The sequence below is a fragment of the Giraffa tippelskirchi genome, chromosome 6 (assembly GCF_054371585.1).
Source record: "Giraffa tippelskirchi isolate mGirTip1 chromosome 6, T2T-mGirTip1v1.2.pri, whole genome shotgun sequence".
NCBI lineage: Eukaryota > Metazoa > Chordata > Mammalia > Artiodactyla > Giraffidae > Giraffa > Giraffa tippelskirchi.
Window position 1 is genome coordinate 107,661,127 of NC_137280.1, and position 26,395 is coordinate 107,687,521.

Below are 26,395 nucleotides of genomic sequence, written 5' to 3' on the forward strand. Positions count from 1 at the left end.
TTGTTCCAATTATGCAAAGATATGACTCCGTGTATACTTGATCCATACACCAAGACTCTAGTCCAGAGGTAGCTGAAAATCTGTGATGGAGCCTATTAGAGGTGAAGGAATCCTAGAGGGAGCACAGCATTTCCTGTGGGACACTAAAGATTTGACATCCCAAAGAGCCAGCTCTTTAAAATCCCAGCACATTGACTAGTGTTATGGACCGAATTGTTTTCCCTGCAAATCCATATGTTTAAGTCCTAACCCCCAATGTGACTATAGTTGGAGATAGGTTCTTTCATGAGATAATTAGGTTAAACAAGATGATAAGAATGAAGCCCTAATCTGATAGGGTTGCTGTTCTTGTAAGAAGAAGAGGAAGAGACACTGGGATTGAGCTGCACAGAGGAAAAACCACGTGAGTACCTAGGGAGAAGATGATCATCTGTAAGAAGCCAAGGAGGGAGTTCTCACTAGAAACCAACCCTGCTGTCACTTTGGTCTTAGAGTTTTAGCCTGTAAAATATAGGCTTCCCTGGTGACTCAGTAAAGAATCTGCCTGCAATGGAGGAGACCCAGGTTCAATCCCCGGGTGGGGAAGAGCCCGTGGAGAAGGGAATGGCTACCCACTCCAGTATTCTTGCCTGGAAAATCCCAAGGACAGAAGAGCCTGGTGGGCTACAGTCCATGTAGTCGCAGAGTCAGACACGACCTAGCAACTAAACCACCACTACCACTATAAGAAAATAAATTTTTGTTGTTTAAGCCACCTAGTCAGTCTTTGGTATTTTGTTGTGGCAGCCCTAGCAGCCTAACACAGACTAATTTAAAGCTGATGAGTCAAACAGAAGTTAAAAGAGCTATTTTTCTGGTTGAAATTAAACAGGGTGAAGCTTACATTTTAGCACTCATTATTTCCTTTTGACATTGTTTGACTTGCAAATCTTAGCAATTTGATGCAAATAAATTCATACACGGGCCCTTTATGCTTTGGTAAAAGTGTATTTCCTAATCATTCTAAATGAAAAGCTGTTTCATTATTCTTCACATTATGTGCACTCCTCAATATACAATGTGTGTGTGTGTAAATACATTTGTGAACAATTCTTCCATGAACTTGTCTTATAATTTATGAATAACCTCTAAACATTACCTTCTACTTCTATAATGAAAGCAGTTAGGAAAATAAAGTTACCTCTACATTTTTAAAATTATCTAATTCTCAATATTCTCAGCATGTGTCTTACATGATTGTTAGAAAAATTTTAAAATAGCATTCTTGAAAATGATGAATCATTGTAACAGAGGGTATTCTGAAAGCCTTGAGAAGACGATTGTTCTATGAGGTGTGATTTTTGCAGATATCCATAATCATTAGACTCTGTCTCTTGTTACATCCAACAGCTTCAGTTTAGGGCCAGCCACAGGCGAGAGCCAAGTCAGAGAGACAGATGTGAAATGATTTGGTCCTCCAAGCATGACATCCTCTGTAAAACCAACGGGTCACAGGATTGGCCTGACTCCTTTCTACTTAAGAAAAGTAGTAGGGATCTACAGTGATTCTAATGGTCTTGTACCATTCCTTGTCTCAGGAGAGAGAGCTAAAAATGTAACAGCCTGATGTAGAATGTATAGGAAAAGATCCCTTAGAAAGCTGTGAGAGTCAAAAGTGGTAACTCATTATTGAAATTTTAATCTTTGATGATACTTATATAGAAAATAATATAAGTGATTTAGAGCAAGACTTTAAATAAAATTTTTTTACCTTGAGGACAAGATGAGTTGAATGACTGCTGTATGAGTGGCAGATATGGATGTTATACATATTTTTGATTGACACTCTAATTTTTCCATTTCTTATTTAAAAAAATTGGAGGTAATGATATATCTGGGATGAATCAAGTTTTCCAAGTCTTTTACATTTTTGTCTGTTTCTATCTACAATTTAATCCCTTTCTACTGAATCAAAAGAATATTCTTGCCTAACTGAAATGAAAGTTATTCTTCATTAGATTTGGTCTACTAATACTTTACCAGAGTATTTCATAAATCTCATTTCCAAACAGTATAATTTAATATTTAGCCATTATTCAATAAGTGGAAATTACTTGTGAAGGTGATTATAAATAGTGCAAAAAATTCAAGTTGTTTTCTTACAATGTTAAAAATGGCCCACCTTGAAAGATACAACTTACTCCATATGAAAGAATACGTTGTATTTAAGTGTGCTTATTGGAGCCTTTAGTGCAGGAGGTGCAGATAGCTGAATTGGTCATATTGATATAGAATATTTAAATCAATGATCACAAATAATGGCTGCTGATTAAGCACAATTGAAGTTTAGAGGATGTATTTCCAAGAAACTTTCAACACAATATGTGAAACACAGCTTTTACCCCAGATGATCCCTGCTGCTGCTGCTGCTGCTAAGTCACTTCAGTCGTGTCCGACTCTGTGCGACCCCACAGACGGCAGCCCACCAGGCTCCTCAGTCCCTGGGATTCTCCAGGCAAGAACACTGGAGTGGGTTGCCATGTCCTTCTCCAGTGTATGAAAGTGAAAAGTGAAAGTGAAGTGGCTCAGTCGTGTACGACTCTTCGCGACCCCATGGGCTGCAGCCTACCACCTGTTATCCACACTTTTGTATAATACCCTTCCCTTGAGTGTGAGCTGGACTACTTACTGCCTTGCTAATGAACCAAATATGGTAAGCGATATGGGATGTGACTTTCAAAGCTGGATGGAAAAAAGACTATGAATTTTAGTTTGGTTGTTCTCTCGTGCTCTTTCTTGGATCATTTACTCTATGTGGAAACAAATTGCTATGTTGTGAGGCAGACCTGTGGGAAGGGACAAGTGAGCGAGCTTGGATGTAGGTGTTCCAGGGCCTGCCAGCCCCCACCTGATGCACCTTGGAAGGCCGTCCTCTCTCAATCTAGTTTTGTGATAAGAGCTTGACCCCAGGCAGCAGCTTGACTGCAATTTCATAAAGACTCTGAGCCAGAGGCACCAAGCTGTGTTGCACCTGGAGTTGATCCACAGGAACTGGAAGGTAATAAATGTTTGTAGTTTTAAGCCACTAATTTTGTTACATAGAAATGGATAACCAGTACACCAAGTTTATTAATTCATTAACTAATATTAGCTTATTAAGCCATCTGTCACCTTCTTATTTTAATTGATATAATTTCAAATGCTGTCTTACTAAAGACAGCTTGAGTTGAATAATGTAGATATTTGGCATAGCATTTGAATTGATTTATATTACATGTTGCTGGTATTTTTAGGAGAACTTATGTTTATAAGGGAAAACCTTATATTTACTAGAGTGTATTTGATTCTTAAATTTCAGAAATGCTTACATCCAGGGAAGGCAAGGTGAAAAATTTAGAAACGGAAATTGTAAAATGATAAGATTAAATCTATTTGCTTTAAAAGACTATTTGTCTTTTGATCTATCAGATCACCTTTGGAAGTCTTTATCTAAAATTAATTTTGTGTTGCTATTTTTAACATAGTTATGAAAATGTTTATATCCAGAATATGATTTTTCTGGCCCTCCTTCATAACTTGCTTCAGTGGATCTATGCCTACTGCTTCTAAGGATAAATAAATAAAAAATAATAGAAATCTATTTCCAAGTACATCCTATTAAGGGCCTAGGTTACAAAATAATGAATGTTTTACATGGGAATACACTATCTTCTAACAAATTATAGAGTACATAAAATATTCATAGTATTTCTGAATGTATATCGGTATAACAAAAGATGTCAACTGATTATGATAGTTTCCACAGATGATCTCAAAGTACTTTTTCAGAGTCAAATTCCTATTTATGATGCAGTTCCTAAATAGGGCGGTGGCTATTATCTTTACAAAAAATACACCTGAATTTTAAGCTTCTGTCAGTAAAACAAAGAGGAGTAGAGTGAGAAGGATCCAGTGACTTGCACACATGCTTGACAGCTCTCAACTTGCAGTGAGAATCCAAACTTAAATCATAATGATAGTTTAGCTGGATCCAACAGTCACCCTACCCCTAACAGATCATTACTGCATTTTTCCAGTGGCTGCCAATACCGTCTGGTTAGGTCTTCATTTCTAAAAGTGAAGCAAATGCACAATTTCATTGAAATAGGAGTCAAAATATAAATCAAGGAATTTAGACAAAACCTATGACCGTGGAATACAGGTCTCTTAGGAATAAAGAGTAGACAAAGCATATGTGCTTGGCTTTTCTGGTTAAAGTCCACCCTGAATTATCAATTACGTAGGCTGGTCTGGTAGCCAGTATTCTAGCAGCTGTCCATAGTTGTCTGGAAACTGGCTCAGCTGCTGCCTTTGCTTGCTTGCACGCATGCTAAGTCACTTCAGTTGTGTCCGAGTCTTTGCATTCCTATGGACCGCCAGACTCCTTGTCCATGGGATTCTCCAGGCAAGAATACTGGAGTGGGTTGCCATTCCTGTCTCCATGGGATCTTCACAACCTGGGGATCAAACCCAGGTCACCCACACTGTAGGCAGATTCTTTACCATCTGAGCCACCAGGGAAGTCCATGCTGCCTCTGCTTGGTGACTGTCATAAAGTGACCTTCGCTACAAAGTATACATTAAGAAGTCTGTCACTTGCTTCCCCCCCCCCATTTCTTTGTTTGTAGTGTGTTGATATTAGGTGAAATCTCATACCCACAGTCCAGTGTAATCCTAGGCTTTTAGCTTGCAACAAAGCACTGAAATGTCACACTTAATGAGAAGGGAAAGCATCATGCAGACTGTGAGCACTTCCACTCCTTTGGAAAAACATCTTCCTAACCAGGATAATCAGGTTTTGCTGTGACACCTGTTATAGTACAGGAGCATGGGAAGAATCTGTAATGAATTCTTCTTCTTCTCTCCCAGTGCGCTAAATGATCTGTTGGAGGAATCTGTCTTGAAGAAACAGCTAAATAAGTCATAAATCTCTTGATGTGACATGAAACAAAATGTAACAGTGATAATACTCTGTATTAAATCATTGCTTTCTCTGAGAGCTATTAGCAGCCTTCTGCTCTATTATCTCAGTGATGCGACAAAGAACAGTGAGATATGTGAAGCCCTAGATATGAGAGGTGGTGTGGCAGAGCTTTGGCACTTGCTGCTTCAACAGCATTGTCTAAAATCTGTCATAACTGGTCATTTTACTAAGATGTAAACTTGAATTGTGTGCATGGTTTGTTAGGATGAGGTGAGGAATGTGTCACCTAGCTTTCTCAGGAGATTTGTCTAGTTTTGATACCTGCAATTCAAGAAACTTTCACTGGTCCTTACTAGAATTAAGTATTGCTTTGAAGTGCTCAAATATTTGATAATTTAGGGAAAGTGCAAAGTTATTCAGATTAATTTCATAAGAATAGAGACCTGCTAGCAAGCATCACCGATTCAATGGACCTGAATTTGAGCAAACTCCAGAAGACAGTGGACAACATAGGAGCCTGGCATGCTGCAGTTGCAAAGGGTTGGACACAGCTTAGTAACTGAACAAGAACAACTAGCAAGTAGAGTTAAGGCTGATGGAGATCTTCTGAGATCAATGGAACCATCTTCTGGGATTGGACATATTGCTGTTGTTGTTCAATCACTAAGTCATATCTGATTTTTTGCAACCCCATGGACTGCAGCACACCAGGCTTCCCTATCCTCAACTATCTCCTGGAATTTGCTCAAATTCACATCCATTGAGTCAGTGATGCTACATAACCATCTCATCCTCTGTTGCACCCTTCTCCTTTTGCCTTCAATCAATCCCATCATCAGGGTCTTTTCCAATGAGTCAGCTCTTCATATCAGGTGGTCAAAGTATTGGAGCTTCAGCTTCAGCATCAGTACTTCCATTGAATATTCAGGGTTGATTTCCTTTAGGATTGACTGGTTTGATCTCCTTGCCATCCAAGCAACTCCCAGGAGTCTGCTCCAGCACCACAGTTTGAAAGAATCAATTCTTTAGCGCTCAGCCTTCTTTATGGTCCAACTCACATCTGTGCATGACTACTGGAAAAACTTTGACTATACGGATATTTGTTGGCAAAGTGATGTCTAATTTACATGAAATTCTAGGAAGAGATAAGGCCGCTGTGACTGGTTTAGTTCATTCTTTCCAATTAGAGAACTGCACATAAACTGGCCAAAGACAAGGCTGCTTTTTTGAAGATCCATAAGGAGTAAGCTTTCATAACTCTCTGGATACCCTATTATTTGTGTGTTGCTATCCGGAAGGAAGAAAACGGCCAGAGAGTTTTGGTGGTCATAGTTTTAAGTTTATAGAAAATGTAAAATTTTATGTTCTTGCCTTGTATACTTCAAGGTCTACTTAGACAAGCACATTTTCCGGCACTAACAGGGCCCTTGAAAATCATGGTATATTGCTGTTCGGTTTTCTGCAGACATTCAGTGGAAACAATTTTTCTCTCAAACATTTTCAAAACATATTCTTCAAACTAACTTTTGGTGGTTTCCTGGGAGGTAATAACAGCAGCAATTTGCAGAAACTACACCATAACTTTTAAAGAGATAATGCTTTCAGCTGATGCTTTGTAAATCAAAGATAAGCAAAAGACCATTTTGAGAATATTGCCATTGCACTGTTGGGTGATAATCCAAGAAAATATTGACATCCTTGATAGAAACTTACAGTGTATATTTTTTATTTTAGATATCTAGAATTCAAATAGAGTAATGAATGAACAATAAAAAGGGAAAGATAATATTGGGTTGGCCAAAGTTCATTTGGTTTTTTACATGCTATCTTATGGAAAAACCTGAACAAACTTTTTGGCCAACCTCAATCGTTAAATTCAGAGAAGACAATGGCAACCCACTCCAGTACTCTTGCCTGGAAAATCCCATGGACGGAGGAGCCTGGTGGGCTGCCGTCTATGGGGTCGCACAGAGTTGGACACGACTGAAGTGACTTAGCGCAGCAGCAGCAATAGTTCAATCATGCTTAGCAGTGACAATAAGGTTTTGAGGAATATGTGTGATATTGGCAGATACCAAGTGAAGGAAATAGGACTCTATATCCTGGCCAACTTAATGGCCAACTTAATGGTAAATTTACTGTCTTGCTCCAAAAAGGGCAAAGAATTAAAAAAAAAAAAAAAGTCTTAGTAATTTTCTGTCCAGTTCTCAAGTTAGTTGGCTAGGAAATTTCTGTGAATATTGATGGTACAATATTGTGTTGCACAATTTTTTTCTCCATCAAACCTTGGTAACTATTTCTCCCTGGGACAAGAAAAATGTCTATGTTAAAATGGGAAAAATCAAGACAACTGTAATGGCTTTTGTTCTGTAGAAAGGCACACTGAGCAGAATTGTAATATCACTTAATGGTTGCAAGCGATGAGTATTAAGAGTTTCCTAACTCAGCCATTCTTTGAAAGTTCACAAGAAACTTTATGGGAGCTGTCACTTTCCCAGAAAGCAAAGGATATATCTGTTTGCTTATCTCAGTGAAGTCCATACTCCTAATTCGTGTCTGATACTACAATATGCCTGCTCCCTGAAGCTCATGGGCCCCTGAAAGCAAAGGACAAATCGTGTGTTGTTATTTCCCATTAATGGTCCTTTGAGAGGTATATCATCTCTGTTTCTGTGGATCTTCTTTCTCTGTGACAACTCAGTTATGGTAAGTACCCATAGGATTGGCCAAGAGCAGAAACATAAATCAAATTGACATGAGTCCAATTCAAAATCATAAATCAGTTTGACAAAAGTTGAATTTTAAAATGTATGAGCTATCGAAGATTGCCTGTGATCTTTCGAAGCTGTTTCAATAGAAATATTTGGTCATGGTAAAGTCATTTCGGGAAGATTTTAGAAAAGGTTGACTTACAGGCCAAAAACTTGCCTGGGCCTCTAAAAAACTTGGCCATCATTAAAATAACTCCTCCATACAAGTTTTCTTTTTAAAATTGATCATGGAAGCGGTTACAGTGACTTACTCTTACATTTGACCTCACTCAGATATATATTTAGTATATTAGATATTTTCAATGAAAAATCCTATTGTTCAACTTATTTTAAAAGTTTCTGTTTACCTTATAATCTATCCTTAATTTGCAGATGTCTTCTTATTTTATCATGCCATAGTTTCATCCTCATATATATAATTATTGTCCAGGCAGAGAAAATAACCTTTCAAATTTAAGGTTCTAATATTTCAAGTATTTCTACACTCCCTGAATAAATCATTCTGTGCCAGCAGAATCTCTCCAATGACTGAAGCCATGTTCTCGTATTAGGGGATATAATTTTAGACTGCTAGCAAAATACAATTCTGAGAGCCTTGTCCTCCTATAAATCATTGCATGTTGTGTTAACATTGTGATTATAGCTCTTTAAGTCATTTCCTAGAAGCCCATGATGTATCTGGGTTTAGTAGAATGTTGTTCTTCTGGTATATGCATATTGTTTGGAGGATTACTGATACATGACTTCACTTACAGTTTTATTCTCACTCTTTACTACGAAACTGTGGGAATCCAGTTTTTCTCCCTTACATGCTATATACCTTAACATACATATAGAGTACAGTAGCAGAATTCTCTGAAAATTTTTTTGGTATTTGTACTTCTTCAAAATTATAGAAGATGTGAAGATGGATGAAGAGGCAGTTCTTGTAGGAAAATATTTATATGCATTTTAAGAAGATGGAGGTCTTCTCATGCTGGCTGCTGACTTTGGTCTTTTCTTGTAAATCCATTTTCCAGGGGCGGATTATGTCTTGTCTGGATGAAGATGATCATGAACAATATTTCCCGTCTGCTCTTCTCCTCTTCCGTCTCCTTCTCTTCCTCCTACTCCTTCTTTTCTTTGTCCTGTCCCTTCTCCTCCCTTTCTTCTTCTTCCTCTTCTTCTTTCTTTTCAAGGTGAATGTCATGTTAATGAAGAAGCATGTAATGGTAGAATGAAGAAGACTGTGGCAAATGTTAGGCAACTCAGGCCCATGATGGCTTTGAAACTTTGGACAAGTGATTTAACTCCTCTCAGGTCCAGTTTTCTCATTAAGATGATAAATGAAATATTGAATGCTAATCCTTCATGAATCTATGAATTTATTTTGTGGGCTAGAAAGCACCAGGTTTCACCATTTCTCTCCTCTTGCAGCTATGGTTTTTCCAGAATTTGCTTCTATTCTCATCTCCATTTCCTGGTTGTTGCTGTTGTTCAGTTGCTAAGTCGTGTCCAGCTCTTTTTGACCCCATGGACTGCAGCAGCACGCTAGGTTTCCCTGTCCTTCACTATCTCCTGGAGTTTGCTCAAACTCATGTCCATTGAGTCAGTGATGCCATCCAACCATCTCATCCTGTCACCCCTTTCTCCTTTTGCCTTCAGTCTTACCCAGAGTCAGGGTCTTTTCCAATGAGTCGGCTCTTTGCACTGCCTCAGTTCAATGAGCCACTCAGACACTGCAGTAGACAGTGTTGGAGCCCCTCTCCATTCCCTCTGCCCACTCTGACATTCACCTGCAGGGAGAATGTCCATGGCTTTCTGGCTCTGTGCTTGGGGCATTCTTTGATCCTGGGGGTATGCTGTGCCCCCTGACCTGCAGTTCTAGGGAGTTACCTGCCCCATGGCAATCCCAAACCAATGAAGGGTGGGAGTTGGAGAAACTACCTCAGCTTTCTTACCCAGCAGGAGGCAACTCTGAGGGAGTGATCTATTCCATCTCTCAGAGGGTCCCCAGTAGAAATATGTTCCAGTTTTCGACAGGGCAACATGACCCTTATTAGCCTTCTTCCTTTCCCTGTCTCACATCCCCATGAGCTTCGTGCAATAACTTCCAAAACAAACTCCTTGAACCCAAAGACTTATCTCAGTTTTTGTGTCTGGGGAAAATGCTTGTTTGTCTGCTGTCTGCTCCTTCCTGCTTCTGAGACTGCACTGCTTGTTTGCGGTTTTAAGTCATCATATTCTTATGTGTCAGTCGGAACCCACTCCCTTTACCCCAAATTTGTAGTCAGCATCTCTTCAGGAGCCACTACTGCAGCCCAGGCTCTTCTCTCCTCTGGGATTTCCCTGCCCTTCTTCTGGAGAAATGCCTTTTCTCCATGTCTCTGTTCAACCTGTTCTTCTCTCTCCCACAAACCAAGAAACAATTTACTGAAGCAACTCTTGCTCATCCTTGTTAACCATTCCTTCTTTAGGGAAGTCTTTTTACACACTTTAAAGAGGATGATGCCTCCCCACCCCAGGGGCTCCCATTGCCTCCTGTGTTTCTATTATATTATGATATGAATTACATTGGTAATTACTTATTGACTCTTTAGTCCTAATGGCATTATACACTGCATGTTGTTTCTGTTCAGCCCTGCAGTTTCCGGATTTAGTACATTTCCCAGCCTCTAACAGACACTAAGTATACAATTATTTAAGAGTAAGTACCTGAACCTAAAGAATTGCTTAGCTCAAATCTTCATTTTCTAGACTAGAAGGTTAGAGCCCCAAAGACATAAAATTAAGGCAGAGAGTGGAGCTAGAATTCAGAAGCCCTAACTCTCAGCCCAGGGATTATACTAGCATATTCAGTGCTTGCGTGCGTGCTCAGTCGCATCCAACTCTTTGCGACCCCATGGACTGGAGCCCACCAGGCTCTTCTGTACATGGACTACTCCAGGCAAGAATACTGGAGTGGGTTGCCGTGCCCTCCTCCAGGGGATCTTTCTGATCCAGAGATCGAACCCATGTCTCATGTCTCCTGCATTTGCAGGCGGGTTCTTTATCACTGGCGCCACCTGGGAAGCCCAGCATGTAGAGCAGTTCCTCCCATCTGTGTAATATGTTCCAAGACCCCGGGTTGGTGCCTAAAACTATGGATAGTACTGAATCCTATATATACTATGTTTTTTCCTATGCATATATACCTATGATAAAATTTAATTTATAAATCAGGCGGAGTAAAAGAATATCTGAATTTGTCTCATGCATCGAACCTGGAATGGTGTTCTGTTTCACATATGATAATAATATGCTCAGGGCTGGGGCAATGGGATGACCTAGAGGGATGGGATGGGGAGGGAGGTGGGAGGGGGGTTCAGGATGGGGAACACATGTAAACCCATGGCTGATTCATGTCAATGTATGGCAAAAACCACTACAATATTGTAAAGTAATTAGCCCCCAACTAAAATAAATAAATTTATAAAAAAAAAATAAAAGAAAATAAAACAGCCTCAAAAAAAAACAAAGAATATCTGAATTGCCAGCATCACTAGTCTTGCATTCAGGGGCCATTATTAAGTAATATAGAGTCACTTGAACACAAGCTCTCTGATAACCTAGAGGGCTACTTAGGGAGTGGGCAGGATACACTGGACAAAGGATGATTCATGCCTGAGCAGGAGAAAATGGGACAGAGTGAGATTCCATCATGCTACACAGAAAATTCCTGGCAATTTAAAACTCATAGATTATTTATTTCTGGAATTTTCCATTTAATATTTTTGGAGCATGGTTGATTGCAGGTAACTGGAGCCTTAGAAAATGAAACTGTGTATTAAGGGGGACTACAGTATGCTACACAACACTTTTTCCTTTCCATTCGATCTGTAACCGACAACCTTCATGTGCAGTGTTTTGCAAACGAAGTTTCATGAGATGACAGAGCAAGTGAGGGGGCTTGAAGCCTTGGGCTGCCTCCAGTTTCCCTTGCTGGTTTTCTCTGCTCCCTGACTCCCTCCCTCCTGGGCCCTGCCAGCCAGCCTCCTTCTTCCTCACCCTGCGGCCCCAGCCCCTGATCTCTGTCATCATCCATCCCTGACAGGGGCCTGGCTGTAGGTGCAGGAAGGTCGAGGTGGGGGTTTGGAACTTGCAGTGTCTTAGAGCCGGCATGACATTAACTGTCCCCACCAAGACTAGTGACAGTCGCCCTATGGTGCATCCACTGGGTGCTGCGTCCAGCCACTTGACCGCCCTTCATCCAGGTATGAGTGTCTCTCATCACAGAAGTTTAAAGACCCTTCGGGGTCCCCTGTCTGTTGTAGCGGGGGGAGTAGATGTACCAGAGAGACATGGGAGGGAGTTGACTTGTCCAGATCTGCCTGCTCCAAGGCACAGCTCTGGGATCTCCTACAGGCCAGCACTTACGCCCCACATCAATGGACAGCCCCATACCTGTGTCACCTGTTAGAGTTCACACTCGCCCCATAGTCCTTATGCCCCAGGACACTCCCTAGGCTGGCTGTTACCCTGAGGTGGGCCAGGATCCTCTCTTTTTCCTTCCAGATTTTCTGAGTCTTGCTTGCATCTCTCTCACTTCTATCAGTCTGGAAGGAGCCATATAACATGAACTGTGTAATTCTGGTGATTTTGCATATAAGTTTAATGCTTTGATATTTGTGTTTGAAACTAGCATCACATAATAGAAGCAGTAAACATCATGCTCTCATTTAAAATGTTAATTGTTTCTTTGCTGAAAATGGCATGAAATAGCAAATAAAAAAGCAAAAGTTTAAATAATCTGTAAAAGAAAGCAAGCTTCTCATGTGCATTAAGAACACTTTTCCCCTGCCTTCTGAACAAAGGTGCTCACATTTTCAGTTGGCATTGGGGCCTACGTATTACACAGCCATCCCTTCTATTACCTCACAAGCCTGTCCCTGCAGAATGAGGTGGTACACGTTTATGACCTGGTTGGTTTCCCCAGAGCTCCTACAAGTTGAAATAATTGCCTTCTGTAACAAAATAGTTCAGGTAAAAAACAAAGCTCTGGTTGCTCTTTGCTGTAGAACATATTACCCTAAAGCCTAATGACTTAAAACAACAAAATTTATTTGATCTCTTCTGGCTCTGAGAGCTGACTGCCTTTGATGTGGCTCTTCTCACTTAGGGTCTATACGTGCTGCCGTCAGACAGCAGCTGGTGAAGGCTTCCTCATTCACATCTCTGGAGATGAGGTTGGGTGTTGGCTGGGATGTCAGCTGGAGCTGTGTTCTAGAACAATCACATATGGTTTCTGTATATGGGCCTGAATTCCTCAGAGCATGGCTGCTGAGATGCTTTAGAGAAAGAGAGAGAAGCAGAAACAGTATTGTCTTTTCTGAGCTGACCCATCCTGGGAGGTCACACAGCATCACTTTCTCCTCATTCTATTTATTAGATGTATGGAGGCTGTGATTATTTGAGCAGAGGCCCATATAATAATGTATGATTCCTAGGACTCACCAGCAGGGCTCGGCGACCTCTCAGAGAGGAAAAATTTTGTCACATGGTTGGTGCATAACCAATGGCAGGTACTTTTGTCTTCAAAACTCATTTTCTGATGTTAAATATAAACCAGATAACACCTTTACCTTTGGTTATTCAAAGAACACTATCTCTAATATTTGACTTCAAGTGCTTCAAAGCTTCCCTCATGGTTTGGACCGTAAAGAATCTGCCTGTAACACAGGAAACCTGGGTTCAATCCCTGGGACAGGAAGATCCCTTGGAGAAAGGAATGGCAACCTACTCCAGTATTCTTACCCAAAAAGTTCCATAGACAGAGGAATCTGGCAGGGTATGGTCCACGGGGTCGCAAAGAGTCAGACACGACTGAGTGACTAACACTATGTTTCTGGCTCAATCTAACATCTAGCTGTTAGCCTTTACTCAAGTCATTTAAATTTTCTGAGCAGCTGTTTCTACCTAAGTTTGTTGGGCAAATTAATAAAATGTGTGCAAAATCACTTTGTAAACCATTTAGGATGTGAGTGTAAGTAAAAATTGCAGTTCCATTAACAAACTTGGTGGCAGTTCTAATTAGTTCTATAGACTTGAGTTTTGCTTTTATGGTGAACCATTGATTCTTCGTATAGAATTATTAACTTCTGCCCCCTCCTCTCCTTCTCTGTCCCTGCCTATTTGATTGTTTTTAAGAACAGACTATTGATGATACTCTGTTCTCTTATTATTTACTATCTTTATAGCTATGCTAATCATATTACCTTCTACCTTAAAACTGTAAGCTCTTGAGTATTTGTGGTTTGGGGAGTGTGGGATGGAAAAGAAAAGTATTAAGAGCGGTAACGACTTTATCCTTAAAAGAGGGCCGAAGAAGGAATCCCAAGTCAGCTTAACTCTGATACCACCTGCCAACATAAATCTTTTTTGATTGATATTGACCTCCAAAACCCTCATCATTCATCAAAAAATTGACACTTAGCTTGTATTGGGTTTTTTATACGTGTTTTATTCACCAGAGAAGAAACCTAAGCTTCACAGGTTTTGTTTCCTTCTTCCGTACATGCTAACGTGTTCTAGAGTAACTTACATAGCATTGAAGTTCAATACATTCTCCTGATACGTTGCTTCATGTTTATAGTTTCATTATTGTATGCCCCATAGTCTCCTGCTGTTTCACATTAGGTGACTTAAATCCTCTTACAATGAACTCCGAAACCTTTGTTACTAGCATAGTTGAAAATTGTGTCTTCTGCTTTTCTGTTCACTAACTCCTTCTTGGTATTTTAACCCTGCCATTTAAGGAGCTGATATTTCCAACCTGAAAGTAAAGGTAATAGAATGTACTGTAAGATTTAACAACAAATGCTTACTGAACACCTACTATGTCTGAGGCACTGTGTATCAACATCATTTTATCTTACTGGATAAAATAGAGCATTTTTTTTGTGGTTCATTGGAAAAACACTGGCTACAGTATTGTTTTTTGGAGTGTTTCATTATAACTCTGTATGTGAAAATGAGGTTTCTGTTTTCTCTCTAGGGCATTTAACATGCACTTACATTGCAAAGTAGATTGTGTCCTCTATGAAAACAAGAGCTGTGTTCAACTAGATTCTAATTCTCAAAGTGGTTAGTATGGTGCTATTTCCTGCTATTCCCTGTACAGATGCTCAAGTACTGTTAAAAACAGTAGTGTAGACAGTGCCTTGGCAACATTTTTAAGACTGTGATTCTGAATTCCCTTCATCTTTTCCCTACCCCTGCCTTTACTCCGGGTTTAATTTACAAGTGCCTAAATTGGGAAAGTCAGTTTTTCCATTTTACATAAAAATTATTTTCATTCAAGCTCCTTTTTAGAAGAATTTTGCGGCTTTATAAACCTTTATACATTGGAAATGAAATTCAATACTAACCTTTTCTTCTGCCTCCAGTTTTTGGCTTCTTTCTTTGGTAGTTGTCCATTGTGTACTATGTGACATTTCTTGTTCTCTTTACTAAAGCAACAGTTCTGAAAAGAAAGGAAAAAAATACATTTAACATAAGTTATGTGGTAACATACATAAAAAAGTGCTGCCCAAGTGTTTAAAAATTTTTTTCCCAGTATGACAGTAACGTTTGTTGTTTTCAGAAAATAAGACTGAGCTTGCCCTTTTGTATTTTTATTATACGGTCATACCTCAGAGACAGTGCAGGTTCAGTTCCAGACCACCACAATAAAATGAGTTGTGTGATATTTTTGGTTTCCCAGTGCATATACAAGTTATGTTCACACCATACAGTAGTCTGTTAAATATGTAAATAAGTATTTCTAAAAGAGTAATGTACATATCTTAATTAAAAAATACTTTATTGCTAAAAAATGCTAAGCATCATCTGAGCCTTCAGTGAATCCTAGTATTTCTGACACATAATATCAAAGATCACTGATCACAGATCACTATAACAAATATGATAATATTAAAAACTTTGAAGTATTGTAAGAATTACCAAATGTGGCACAAAGACACAAAGTGAGCAAATGCTGCTGGAAAAAAATAGCACCAATAGACTTGCTCAACACTCCGTTGCCAAAAACTCTTACTTTGTGAAAAATGCAAAATCCACAACATGCAGTAAAACCAAGTGAAGTCAAAGGTGGTACGTCTGTTTTGGAACCAGTTCCTAAAATAACTGAAGAATTGTCATTTTCCTTGAAGATAGAACAATGTCATTCTTTTAGAAGTCTGAAAGAAAAGCCCTGAGGAGCACAAATTTGCTGTCAGCCAGACATCTCTAAATTTAGCACACGATAGACACACCTTCAGAGCTGATTAACACACAGATTGCTGGGCTCACTTCCTGCGTTTCTGATTCAGCAGTTCAGGGACATGGCCTGAGAAGTTTAATCTCAACAAGCACCCAAATGACACTGATGCTGCCTTCTGGAGGGCCTACTGGCACAGGCTTGCACCGAGAATCACTTCTCTTGCTTACTCTTGTGGCATTATAAACTGCGAGGCTCTGTTAACAAAAATAATCTATAACAAGAATAGAAAATAGTTTTATTTGAGCCAAACTAAGGACTAGCCCATGACTAGAACTTTCATGACTGCAGCCATGAAATTAAAAGACACTTGCTCCTTGGAAGAAAAGTTATGACCAACCTAGACAGCATATTAAAAAGCAGAGACATCACTTTGAAAACAAAGATCTGCCTAGTCAAAGCTATGGTTTTTCCAGTAGTCATGTATGGATGTGAGAGTTGGACTATAAAGAAAGCTGAGCACAGGAGAATTAATACTTTTGAACTGTGGTGTTGGGGAAGACTCTTGAGAGTCCCTTGGATTGCTAGGAGATCCAACCAGTCCATCCTAAAGAAGATCAGTCCTGAATATCCATTGGAAGCACTGATGCTGAAGCTGAAACTCCAATACTTTGGCCACCTGATGTGAAAAGCTGACTCATTTGAAAAGACCCTGACGCTGGGAAAGATTGAAGGCAGGAGGAGAAGGGGACGGCAGAGGATCAGATGGTTGGATGGCATCGCCGACTCAATGGACATGAGTTTGAGTAAACTCTGGGAGTTGGTGATGGACAGGGAGGCCTGAGATGCTGCAGTCCATAGGGTCTTAAAGAGTAGGACATGACTGAGTGACTGAACTGAACTGAATTCCTGGAGTTGTGTTGCACTCAGCTGGGCTGACTGATTTCTCAGTTGTTAACTGTTAGGCTGTTTGGGGTGTGGCTGATTCTGCATAATTGGATTCACATGTTTGATTCTTGCCTAACTCTCAGATGGGGTATAAATATGACTAGGTCACATGCCTTTTATCAGCCAATAGGCTAATCTAGGTGTATTCACGTGGTGGCAGTTGCAGAAGGCTTTGGAGCCTGCAGCAAATAGGTGAGTTCTAACGTGCAAGAGGTTTTCTACCCAATGCTTGTGTCTTGTGTGTTAGTGTCTCATTTACATGGCAAGTTACATGACCAACCTAGATTCAATCGGTGGGAAAATGAATTCTGCTTTCATGTTAATATGATAGGAAGGATCATTGTAAGCCTTGTAATAATCCACTGCAGCCTGTTCTTTAAACACAATTAATTCACTTTCCTCTCACTTTTAAAATATCTACATCTCCTCTGAAGACTCGTCAAAAGTCTCATTCCGTTCCAACTTTAGGTAGAAGTCTAGAATCTCATGATTTAAAAAAGGTCTGAGTGTGGTTCTTGTATGTGTTTCTGTTGCTCCCAGAAACTAAAGAAAATTGAATTAAAATTACAAGTTGTCTGTCCCCCACATACATTAGTGAGACAAGGATAGATAAAGTAATTATTAATATAACTGACTTCCACTCAAACAAACGAAGAGAAGGAGGCAGATAGCAGGCACTGATTCATGCAATTCTGAAATGCTACAGGGAAAATCCTGCTGTGTCTTCTGACTCTGGAGCCAGGGAATATTTTTATTTTTTTGACTAGGGTTTTGTTCTCCTCAACAGAAGGTACTTCTCAATGCAAAATTTCTAAGTTTGTGTGTGGCTTCTTTATCCATTGTTCTCCGTGAATCTTGACTCCATCATATGGACTCTTGCTTCGGTCTTCTAAAATGTTGCCTTTTCCATGAAAATCGCTTTGTTTGCAACTGAGTAGCTGTCTTAGTTTACTTCCTCCCATAGAAAGTAGACATACAGAGGATTTTTTATTGCTGAAATTTTAACAATCTCAATTTCTTTTCATCTAAAATGGTGGCCCTTTTACTGATATAACTCCCATAAAGTTTTTGTGTTTTTTTTTAGATTCTAGTGTACTCTAATCAATAAAATCCAAAATCTCAAGTGTTTTTGAAACTGCCTCTCTCTGTAGACTTAACAAACACCTTTTTGGGTTTTAAACTTTTGTGTGTATGGGTGCGTGTTAGTCGCTCAGTCGTGTTTGACTCTTTGCGGCCCCATGGGTTGTAGTCTGCCAGGCTCCTCTGTCTATGCAATTTGCCAGGCAAGCATACTGGAGTGGGTTGCCTTTCCCTTCCCGAGAGGATATTCCCAACCCAGGAACTGAACCTGGGTCTCCTGCATTGCAGATGATACTTTACCACCTGAGCCACCAGAGAAGCCCCAAACTTGTGTGTGACCACACCCTTATTATTTTTAGAAGCCTTGTGTAAATCTCTGAAAGGACATTCAGCACTCCTTGAATCTTTCAGGATTTTAACAAAGGCTTTTACAGACACATCCTTGATTTTATCTTTGTTTTCATTTTATTTTGAAATATTTTTCTGGTTGGAGATACTGGAAATGAAAATCAGTTTTGTTTTCTGGGCCAAGTCCTACAGCTTTATTACCCCCTTTAAATTCTGCCTGAGAACAGAATAGGTCTCTTTTAGTTTATCTCTCTTTTGCCGTATCTTATCCTAAAGCTAAAAGAAGCCAGCTGACGCTTTGAACATTTTGCTAGGAACCTATTTATCAGTGCCAGCAAGTTGATCAGGTGATTTTCTGCCTAACGTGTCCAGGTGACAGTTTTGCCAATTGTTCTTCTGCTTCAGCTCTTACAGCTGTTTCCTCACTGCTTTTCCAGCTTCGATTTACCATCCAGTCCTAAATCCAGTGCCATATGATTTCAGGTTAGTTGATAGCAGCACATGCCTTATAGGTACCTATTTATACATCAGCTAATTTGCTTGTGTAACAAAACCCCAAACCTCAAAACTTAGTGCTTGAAAATATAGCCAGTTTTTAGCTTAGGATTCTGTGGGTCTGCAGTTGGACTGGGTTCGGCGGTGGCTCTTTTGATCTGTGGTGGGCTTGGCTCAACTTGATTGGGCTAGCTTATACATCTGCTGTTAGTTGGCAGATTGGTGCGGGGCTGGCTGATCCAGGATGGATCAGATTTTTCTAATGATTGGCTGATTCAGTTCAGCTCAGTCGCTCAGTCACGTCCGACTCTTTGCAACCCCATGAACCGCAGCACGCCAGGCCTCCCTGTCCATCACCAACTCCTGGAGTCCACCCAAACCCATGTCCATTGTGTTGGTGATGCCATCCAACCATCTCATCCTCTGTCGTCCCCTTCTCCTCCTGCCCTCAATCTTTCCCAGCGTCAGGGCCTTTTCAAATGAGTCAACTCTTCACATGAGGTGGCCAAAGTATTGGAGTTTCAGCTTCAACATCAGTCCTTCCAAAGAACACCCAGGACTGATCTCCTTTAGGATGGACTGGTTGGATCTCCTTGTAGTCCAAGGGACTCTCAAGAGTCTCCTCAAACACCACAGTTCAAAAGCATCAATTTGGCGGCACTCAGCTTTCTTTATAGTCCAACTCTCACATCCGTACATGACTACTGGAAAAACCATAGCCTTGACTAGATGGACCTTTGTTGACAAAGTGATGTCTCTGCTTTTTAATATGCTGTCTAAGTTGATTGGCTGATATCTGGACAGATAAGGTAGCTGAGTAATGTGTCTCCTGTCATCTAGTAGGCTAACCAAGGCTAATGATGATGACAAGAGATCCCCAAATGGCAAATGGCTAAGCCTCAACGTGCAAATGCTTTTCAAGTTTCTGCTTATGCCACAGTTTGCTAATAACTCACCTTCAAAAGCAATTCACGTAGCTCAGCCATACTCATGGATTAGGGAAATAGACTTGGTCTCTTCATTGGATAAATGAAGAATTGTTGTTACTTTAACAATCTACTACACTCTGAAAATATTCTCTATGACTACAGTCTATTGTCCACAGTCTAATATTTTCAGTACCTGTGGAATTCAAAAGGGAAATGGGACTTGTCTCATATCTACATTTTTGAGGATGCATTTCCTAGAATAAACTTCAATTCTGTTTATTGTATATGTAAAAATAATCTGAATATGAAATAAAATCAACGCTTACCTGACCTTTTAAATCTTACTATTCTATTGATAATCAATATATGCATTTTCTTGGTAACTATTGAATTCCTCTCTTTGATTACTAATCTAAATATTTACATAAAACAACACAGGCAAAGCATATACATGATAAACATTGCAGAAAATACTATTACTCCACAGGAAGTCAACTTTTAATAAATATTTATGTGTAAATTTTAGTGTTTGTAGTACATAATGGTATGCTGGCTCATGAATTATCTGCTCTGTCTCGGTGTGTTTTCCTGAATTATTGAGGCTTAAAAGGTAAAACTAAATTTTCCAAACTCCTTGCAACTTATGTTCTTCATGTTTATCTGAGGTCTACCAGGCAGATCAACTGTTGAGATTTGGATGCCAGAGATAAGTAGTAATATGTCTTGTTGAATTCATGGAGAGATTACCTTGTGGGGAGGATTTTCATTTTTCTTGGATAGATAAAGATGTCTTCAATACCAAACTGCAAATCTGGTTTTTGGATTTGCGAATCAACAAGAAACAAATGGCACACTATTTACAAAGGAACTAATTGTAAAGGTCTGAGTGGTATGTAAGAGATCCCAATAAATACAGCAAGAACCCTAGTCTAACAGGAGCAGAGATGTATCCCAACCCTATCTCAAGAGATTGAGGAAAGGGGCAAGGTTACTGGAATCCAGAGGGAGAGAGAGTTGTATAAGACAAGCTGCCTTGAGGAACACAGCCATCCTGAGGAAACCTAACAGAACAGGAAGGAACCTAAATGAATAAGTGCCATAAACATACTCTTTATTCTTTCCAGTAATTCTTTCCAGTCTTCTCCCAGTATCCTCCTGGACTATCCAAGGAAAATATATAGAGGTCATTAGCTTGTGAATGGAGTCTGAAAGACTAGCCTCTTATGGCAGAGGGAAGAGTGAAATAGAGCAGAGTGGATCAGGAACAGCAAATGGTGGATATCTGGCACAGATGCCTGGTAGCTGTGAAATATTTGATGAGTGTGGTGGTTGGCTCCCCAGGTGGTGCTAGTGGTAAAGAACCCACCTGCCAATGCAGGAGACATAAGAGATGTGGGTTTGATAATGGTGAATACAGTGGAAGTGAGAAATAGATTCAAGGGATTAGATCTGATAGACACAGTGCCTGAAGAACTATGGACGGAAGTTTGTGACATTGTACAGGAGACAGGGATCAAGACCATCCCCAAGAAAAAGAAATGCAAAAAAGCAAAATGGCTGTTTGAGGAGGCCTTACAAATAGCTAAGAAAAGAAGAGAAGTGAAAAGCAAAGGAGAACAGGAAAGATATTCCCATTTGAATGAGGAGTTCCAAAGAATAGCCAAGAGAGATAAGAAAGCCTTCTTCAGTGATCAGTGCAAAGAAATAGAGGAAAACAATAGAATGGGAAAGACTAAATATCTCTTCAAGAAAATTAGAGATGCCGAGGGAATATTTCATGCAAAGATGGGCACAATAAAGCAAAGAAATGGTATGAACCTAACAGAAGCAGAAGATATTAAGAAGAGGTGGTAAGAATACACAACTATACAACAAAGATCTTCACGACCCAGATAATCACAATGTTATGATTACTCACCTAGAGCCAGACATCCTGGAATGCAAAGTCAAGTGAGCCTTAGGAAGTATTACTACAAACAGAGCTAGTAGAGGTGATGGAATTCCAGTTGAGCTATTTCAAATCCTAAAAGATGATGCTGTGAAAATGCTGCATTCAACATGCCGGTAAATTTGGAAAACTCAGCAGTGGCTACAGGACTGGAAAAGGTCAGTTTTCACTCCAATCCCAAAGAAAGGCAACGCCAAAGAATGCTCAAACTACCACACAATTGCACTCATCTCACACGCTGGTAAGGTAATACTCAAAATTCTCCAAGCCAGGCTTCAACTGTCCATGAACCATGAATTTTGAGATGTTCAAGTTGGTTTCAGAAAAGACAGAGGAACCAGAGATCAAATTGCCAACACCTGTTGGATAATCAAAAAAGCAAGAGAGTTCCAGAAAAACATCTACTTCTGCTTTATTGACTATGGTAAAGCCTTTGTGGACCACAAACTGTGCAAAATTCTTCAAGAGATGGGAATACCAGACCACTGACCTGCGTCCTGAGAAATCTGCATGCAGGTCAGAAAGCAACAGTTAGAACTGGACATGGAACAACAGACTGGTTCCAAATTGGGAAAGATGTACAACAAGGCTGTATATCGTCACCCTGCTTATTTAAGTTATATGCAGTGTATATCATGAGAAATGCCGGGCTGGATGAAGCATAAGCTGGAATCAAGATTACTGAGAGCAATATCAACAACCTCAGATATGCAGATGACACCATCCTTATGGCAGAAAGTGAAGAAGAACTAAAGAGCCTCCTGATGAAAGTGAAAGAGGAGAGTGAAAACGTTGGCTTAAAGCTCAACATTCAAAAAACTAAGATCATGGCATCTAGTCGGATCACTTCATGGCAAATAGATGGGGAAACAGTGGAAACAGTGAGAGACTTTATTTTTTTGGGGCTCCAAAATCACTGCAGATGGTGACTGCAGCCATGAAATTAAAAGAAGCTTACTCCTTGGGAGAAAAATTATGACCTACCTAGACAGCATATTAAAGAGCAAAAATGTTACTTTGCCAACAAAGGTCCATCTAGTCAAGGCTATGGTTTTTCCAGTGGTCATGTATGGATGTGAGAGTTGGACTATAAAGAAAGCTGAGCACCAAAGAATTAATGCTTTTGAACTGTGGTGTTGGAGAAGCCTCTTGAGAGTCCCTTGGACTGCAAGGTGATCCAACCAGTCCATCCTAAAGAAAATCAGTCCTGAATATTGATTGGAAGGACTGATGTTGAAGCTGAAACTCCAATACTTTGGCCATCTGATGCAAAGAACTGATTCATTAGAAAAGACCCTGATGCTGGGAAATATTGAAGGTGGGAGGTGAAGAGGATGACAGAGGATGAGATGGTTGGATGGCATCACCAATTCAATGGACATGAGTTTGAGTAAACTCTGGGAGTTGGTGTTGGGCGGGGAGGCCTGGTGTGCTGCGGTCCATGGGGTTGCAAAGAGTCAGACACGACTGAGTAAATGAACTGAACTGAACTGAAAGGATGAAATATTAAAATTAAATATACTAATAAAATATTATTTAAAATGACCAATGTGTTTAAATAAATCTTGGAAAATGTCCAAAAAAATGTCTCCTATAAAATTTCAGACTTGAGGAATCCTTGAAGTGTATCTGTGAACTCAAAGTTAACATTCCTTGTTCTGAAGAACCATGAATAAATGAGATAATTAGATATATATGAAGGTTGTGGTTACCATATTCAATGCTAATAACCTTTGCTATACCAATGTTAGTTATTATAAAGAGGCACTCAGTTTGTCCAATATGAGCTGGCATATTTTGTGGCACTTATCCTAGTGAGAAAGTATCTTGATCTAGGGGTTTGTCAGCCTATATACATACATACGTTTATATATATACACACACACACACACATACATACATATATATATAGTTTGCTAATGGAAGCTGAGATGGCTCTAAAGTTGTGAAACAGAAGAACTGATCATTTTCTTCTGAGTTTATAACAATTTGAGAAGTGCATGACTTTGCATCAGAAACTATAATTTGCTTTTACTTCAGTTTTGAGCTCAGCAAGTCACATATTTCCTGAAGTCTATTTGAAGGAAGATAGCAAAGCTAGTACAATTTATATTTACAATTAGGGAAACTATATTGAGTATGAGCTATTAAATTTATACTGTGTTTTACATTTTAAAACTGAGCAGTAGGAAGAAAATATGTGGTAATGAATATACATAAATAATGGCGTATTTTGAGTACATTTGAGCATTCTTTTGTCACTAATAAATCAGCCTTGAGCAACATGTCTTCAATAACATAAATGCAAAATATCTGCTATTTTAAATAATCTTGAAGCAAGTAATAGGATATGTGATGCATATAACTGTTTTTCCCCTTCGCCCTCCATGATCCACCACCTGGACTTTCAAGTAGATTTTAGATGGTTGAATAGGCTTTTGTTCTGCATCTTCTGTTTAATTTGTTAAGTGAAGTCACTTAGTCCGACTCTTTGTGACCTCATGGACTTCAGCTCACCAGGCTCCCCTGTCCATGGAATTTTCGAGGCAAGAGCACTGGAGTGGGTTGCCATTTCCTTCTCCAGGGGATCTTTCTGACCCAGGGATTGAACCTGGGTCTCCTGCATTGCAGGCGGACACTTTACTGTCTGCGCCACCAGGGAAGCCCTGCATCTTCTGTTTACTCCTTTTTAAATTGTTTTGTTGAGACAAGACAAGTAAAGATGAAGTGAACTAAAAAACGAAAAATAGTAGAACTGTGCATTAAAAAATGATGTTTTCTGGACTAGAAACTAAAACAAAAGTTACAGGAGTAAGGGGGATATAAGGAATATAATTATTTGATAGGTGGTAATAGTGTCATAATAGTGCCTCCCACTATGTTGACAAGAGATACTATTTTTGCTTTATCAGTATAGCCATTGTAAGTTGTCATGTTTCATTTTTAAAAAATAATCTTTTACCATAAACTTCTGAATTGGCCAAACTGTTGGTTTATTATTCTCTATGCAGCTGCCCTGATCTTCCCACATTATAACTTCTTTTGGAAATTAAACAAATTTTCCTTAGCTAATGACTTCTTTTATATGTAAGTTTGAAAAACGTTAAGTTTGATGCCTTTATAAAAGAAGGAAAATGGAAGGGCAAATTAGTTGGACTTTGAAACTAACTTGTTAATTAAGTTCTTCATCACCATCAATATGCACTTGAGAGACTGAATGTAGAAGTGAAAGTGAAATTCATTCAGTGGTGTCTGACTCTTTGTGACCCCATGCACTATACAGTCCATGGACTTCTCCAGGCCAGAATACTGGAGTGGGTAGCCTTTCCCTTCTCCAGGGGATCTTCTCAACTCAGGGATCTGACCCAGGTCTCCTGCATTGCAGGAGGATTCTTTACCAACTGAGCTATCAGGGAAGCCCCGAATATATAAGTAGGCAATGTATAAAAATAGATCTCTAACCCACAATCTGCAGCAATCAGTTAGAAAGCCAAACAACTCCTATAATAATGAGCAACCAGCCAACCAGTTCTTGATCAGTAACTGACAGCTTCCCTAATGTTTCCCCCTGCTTCCAACTTAGGATCAACTGGAGAGAGCTAATCAATCAAGAGAATGCCCCACTTTTAATTAGTCCACTTATAGCTTCCCCTGCCAATAGCCTCCAATTAGGGCATACCTAAAACCATCCCTTTTTTTCCCCACTATAAAGCTATTCTTTTATCCTACCTGTCTTTAGGTGGCTGCCAAACACAAGTGATTGTAGCTGGGGTGAATTCCTTTCTATACCAAACAATATTGTAATTTGTGTAATCTTTAATTATTTCCATGTTTATTAAGGTTTTCCTCTCTTAGCACTCTGAGAATACATCTTCATTGACTTTCATCATTATAGAGAGAGATAGTCTGCTTACCTGTCTTCCTCATGAGCACGAGATACCCTAGAAGGAAGTGTGTCTCACAATGTCTGACAATGTCTATTATATAGTGCTTTTCTAGTGCTCAGCCTCTCAGTCATATCTGATTCTTTGTGACCCCAGGGACTATCGCCTGCCACACTCCTCTGTCTATGAGATTTCCCAAGCAAGAATACTGGAGCGGGTTGCCATTTCCTCTTCCAGGAGATCGTCTCCACCCAGGGATCAAACCTGTGTCTCCTGCATTGACAGGTGGATTCTTTACCATTGAGCCATCTGGCAATCCCTCTAATTAAATATTAGGTTCTCAGAAATGCTTATCCATTTACTTGTTGAATGGATGGTATTAATAGCAAGACACCAAGTGGTATAATGTAAGGACTCTAATCTCAAAACACTTAAAATTCTCATTATTTTTCCAGGTAAAGCTTGCATAGGCAACTTTTGATGATACCCAAAGATAATTGGCTGATTTCCAAAGACAAGATAGCATCTTACTGGATTTGAGGACTGCTATTTGGATATAGTGTTTTTACTAGCCTCATAAAATTTCATGACTCATTAGACCATTTTACTCTTGCTCAGTTTTAGATCAACATTCTATTTAGTCGTTTCATTTAGGTTTGCTCTTAATGGAAATTTATTCCTGCCAGCCCTTTAAAATCCCAGCGTTCTGAAACTGCAGGTTTAGAACCATATTTATTCTGTTCTCTTCTCCTTTGTAAGGTAGTCTTATGCTAGAATTTATTTATAAATGACTTTAGATGAAAGAAGTTGATCAACATTTTCAGGAAAGATATTA

General features: G+C 39.5%; 1 protein-coding gene and 1 long non-coding RNA gene across 2 annotated transcripts in view; one reads left to right on the forward strand and one right to left on the reverse strand.

Moving 5' to 3' along the window:
- Window positions 1-26,395, forward strand: part of LOC145509774 (uncharacterized) — a 404,239-nt gene that overhangs the window by 128,298 nt on the left and 249,546 nt on the right. The window lies entirely within an intron of this gene.
- LOC145509773 (uncharacterized) overlaps window positions 14,171-26,395 on the reverse strand; it is a 565,222-nt gene continuing 552,997 nt past the window's right edge. The window contains exons 5-6 of the mRNA XM_081499063.1: window positions 15,099-15,193; window positions 14,171-14,503 (exon numbers count right to left, since the gene is read on the reverse strand). Of these exons, the coding sequence (XP_081355189.1) occupies window positions 14,482-14,503; window positions 15,099-15,193 (117 nt within the window). The 3' untranslated portion in view covers window positions 14,171-14,481. The remainder of the gene's footprint in view (window positions 14,504-15,098; window positions 15,194-26,395) is intronic.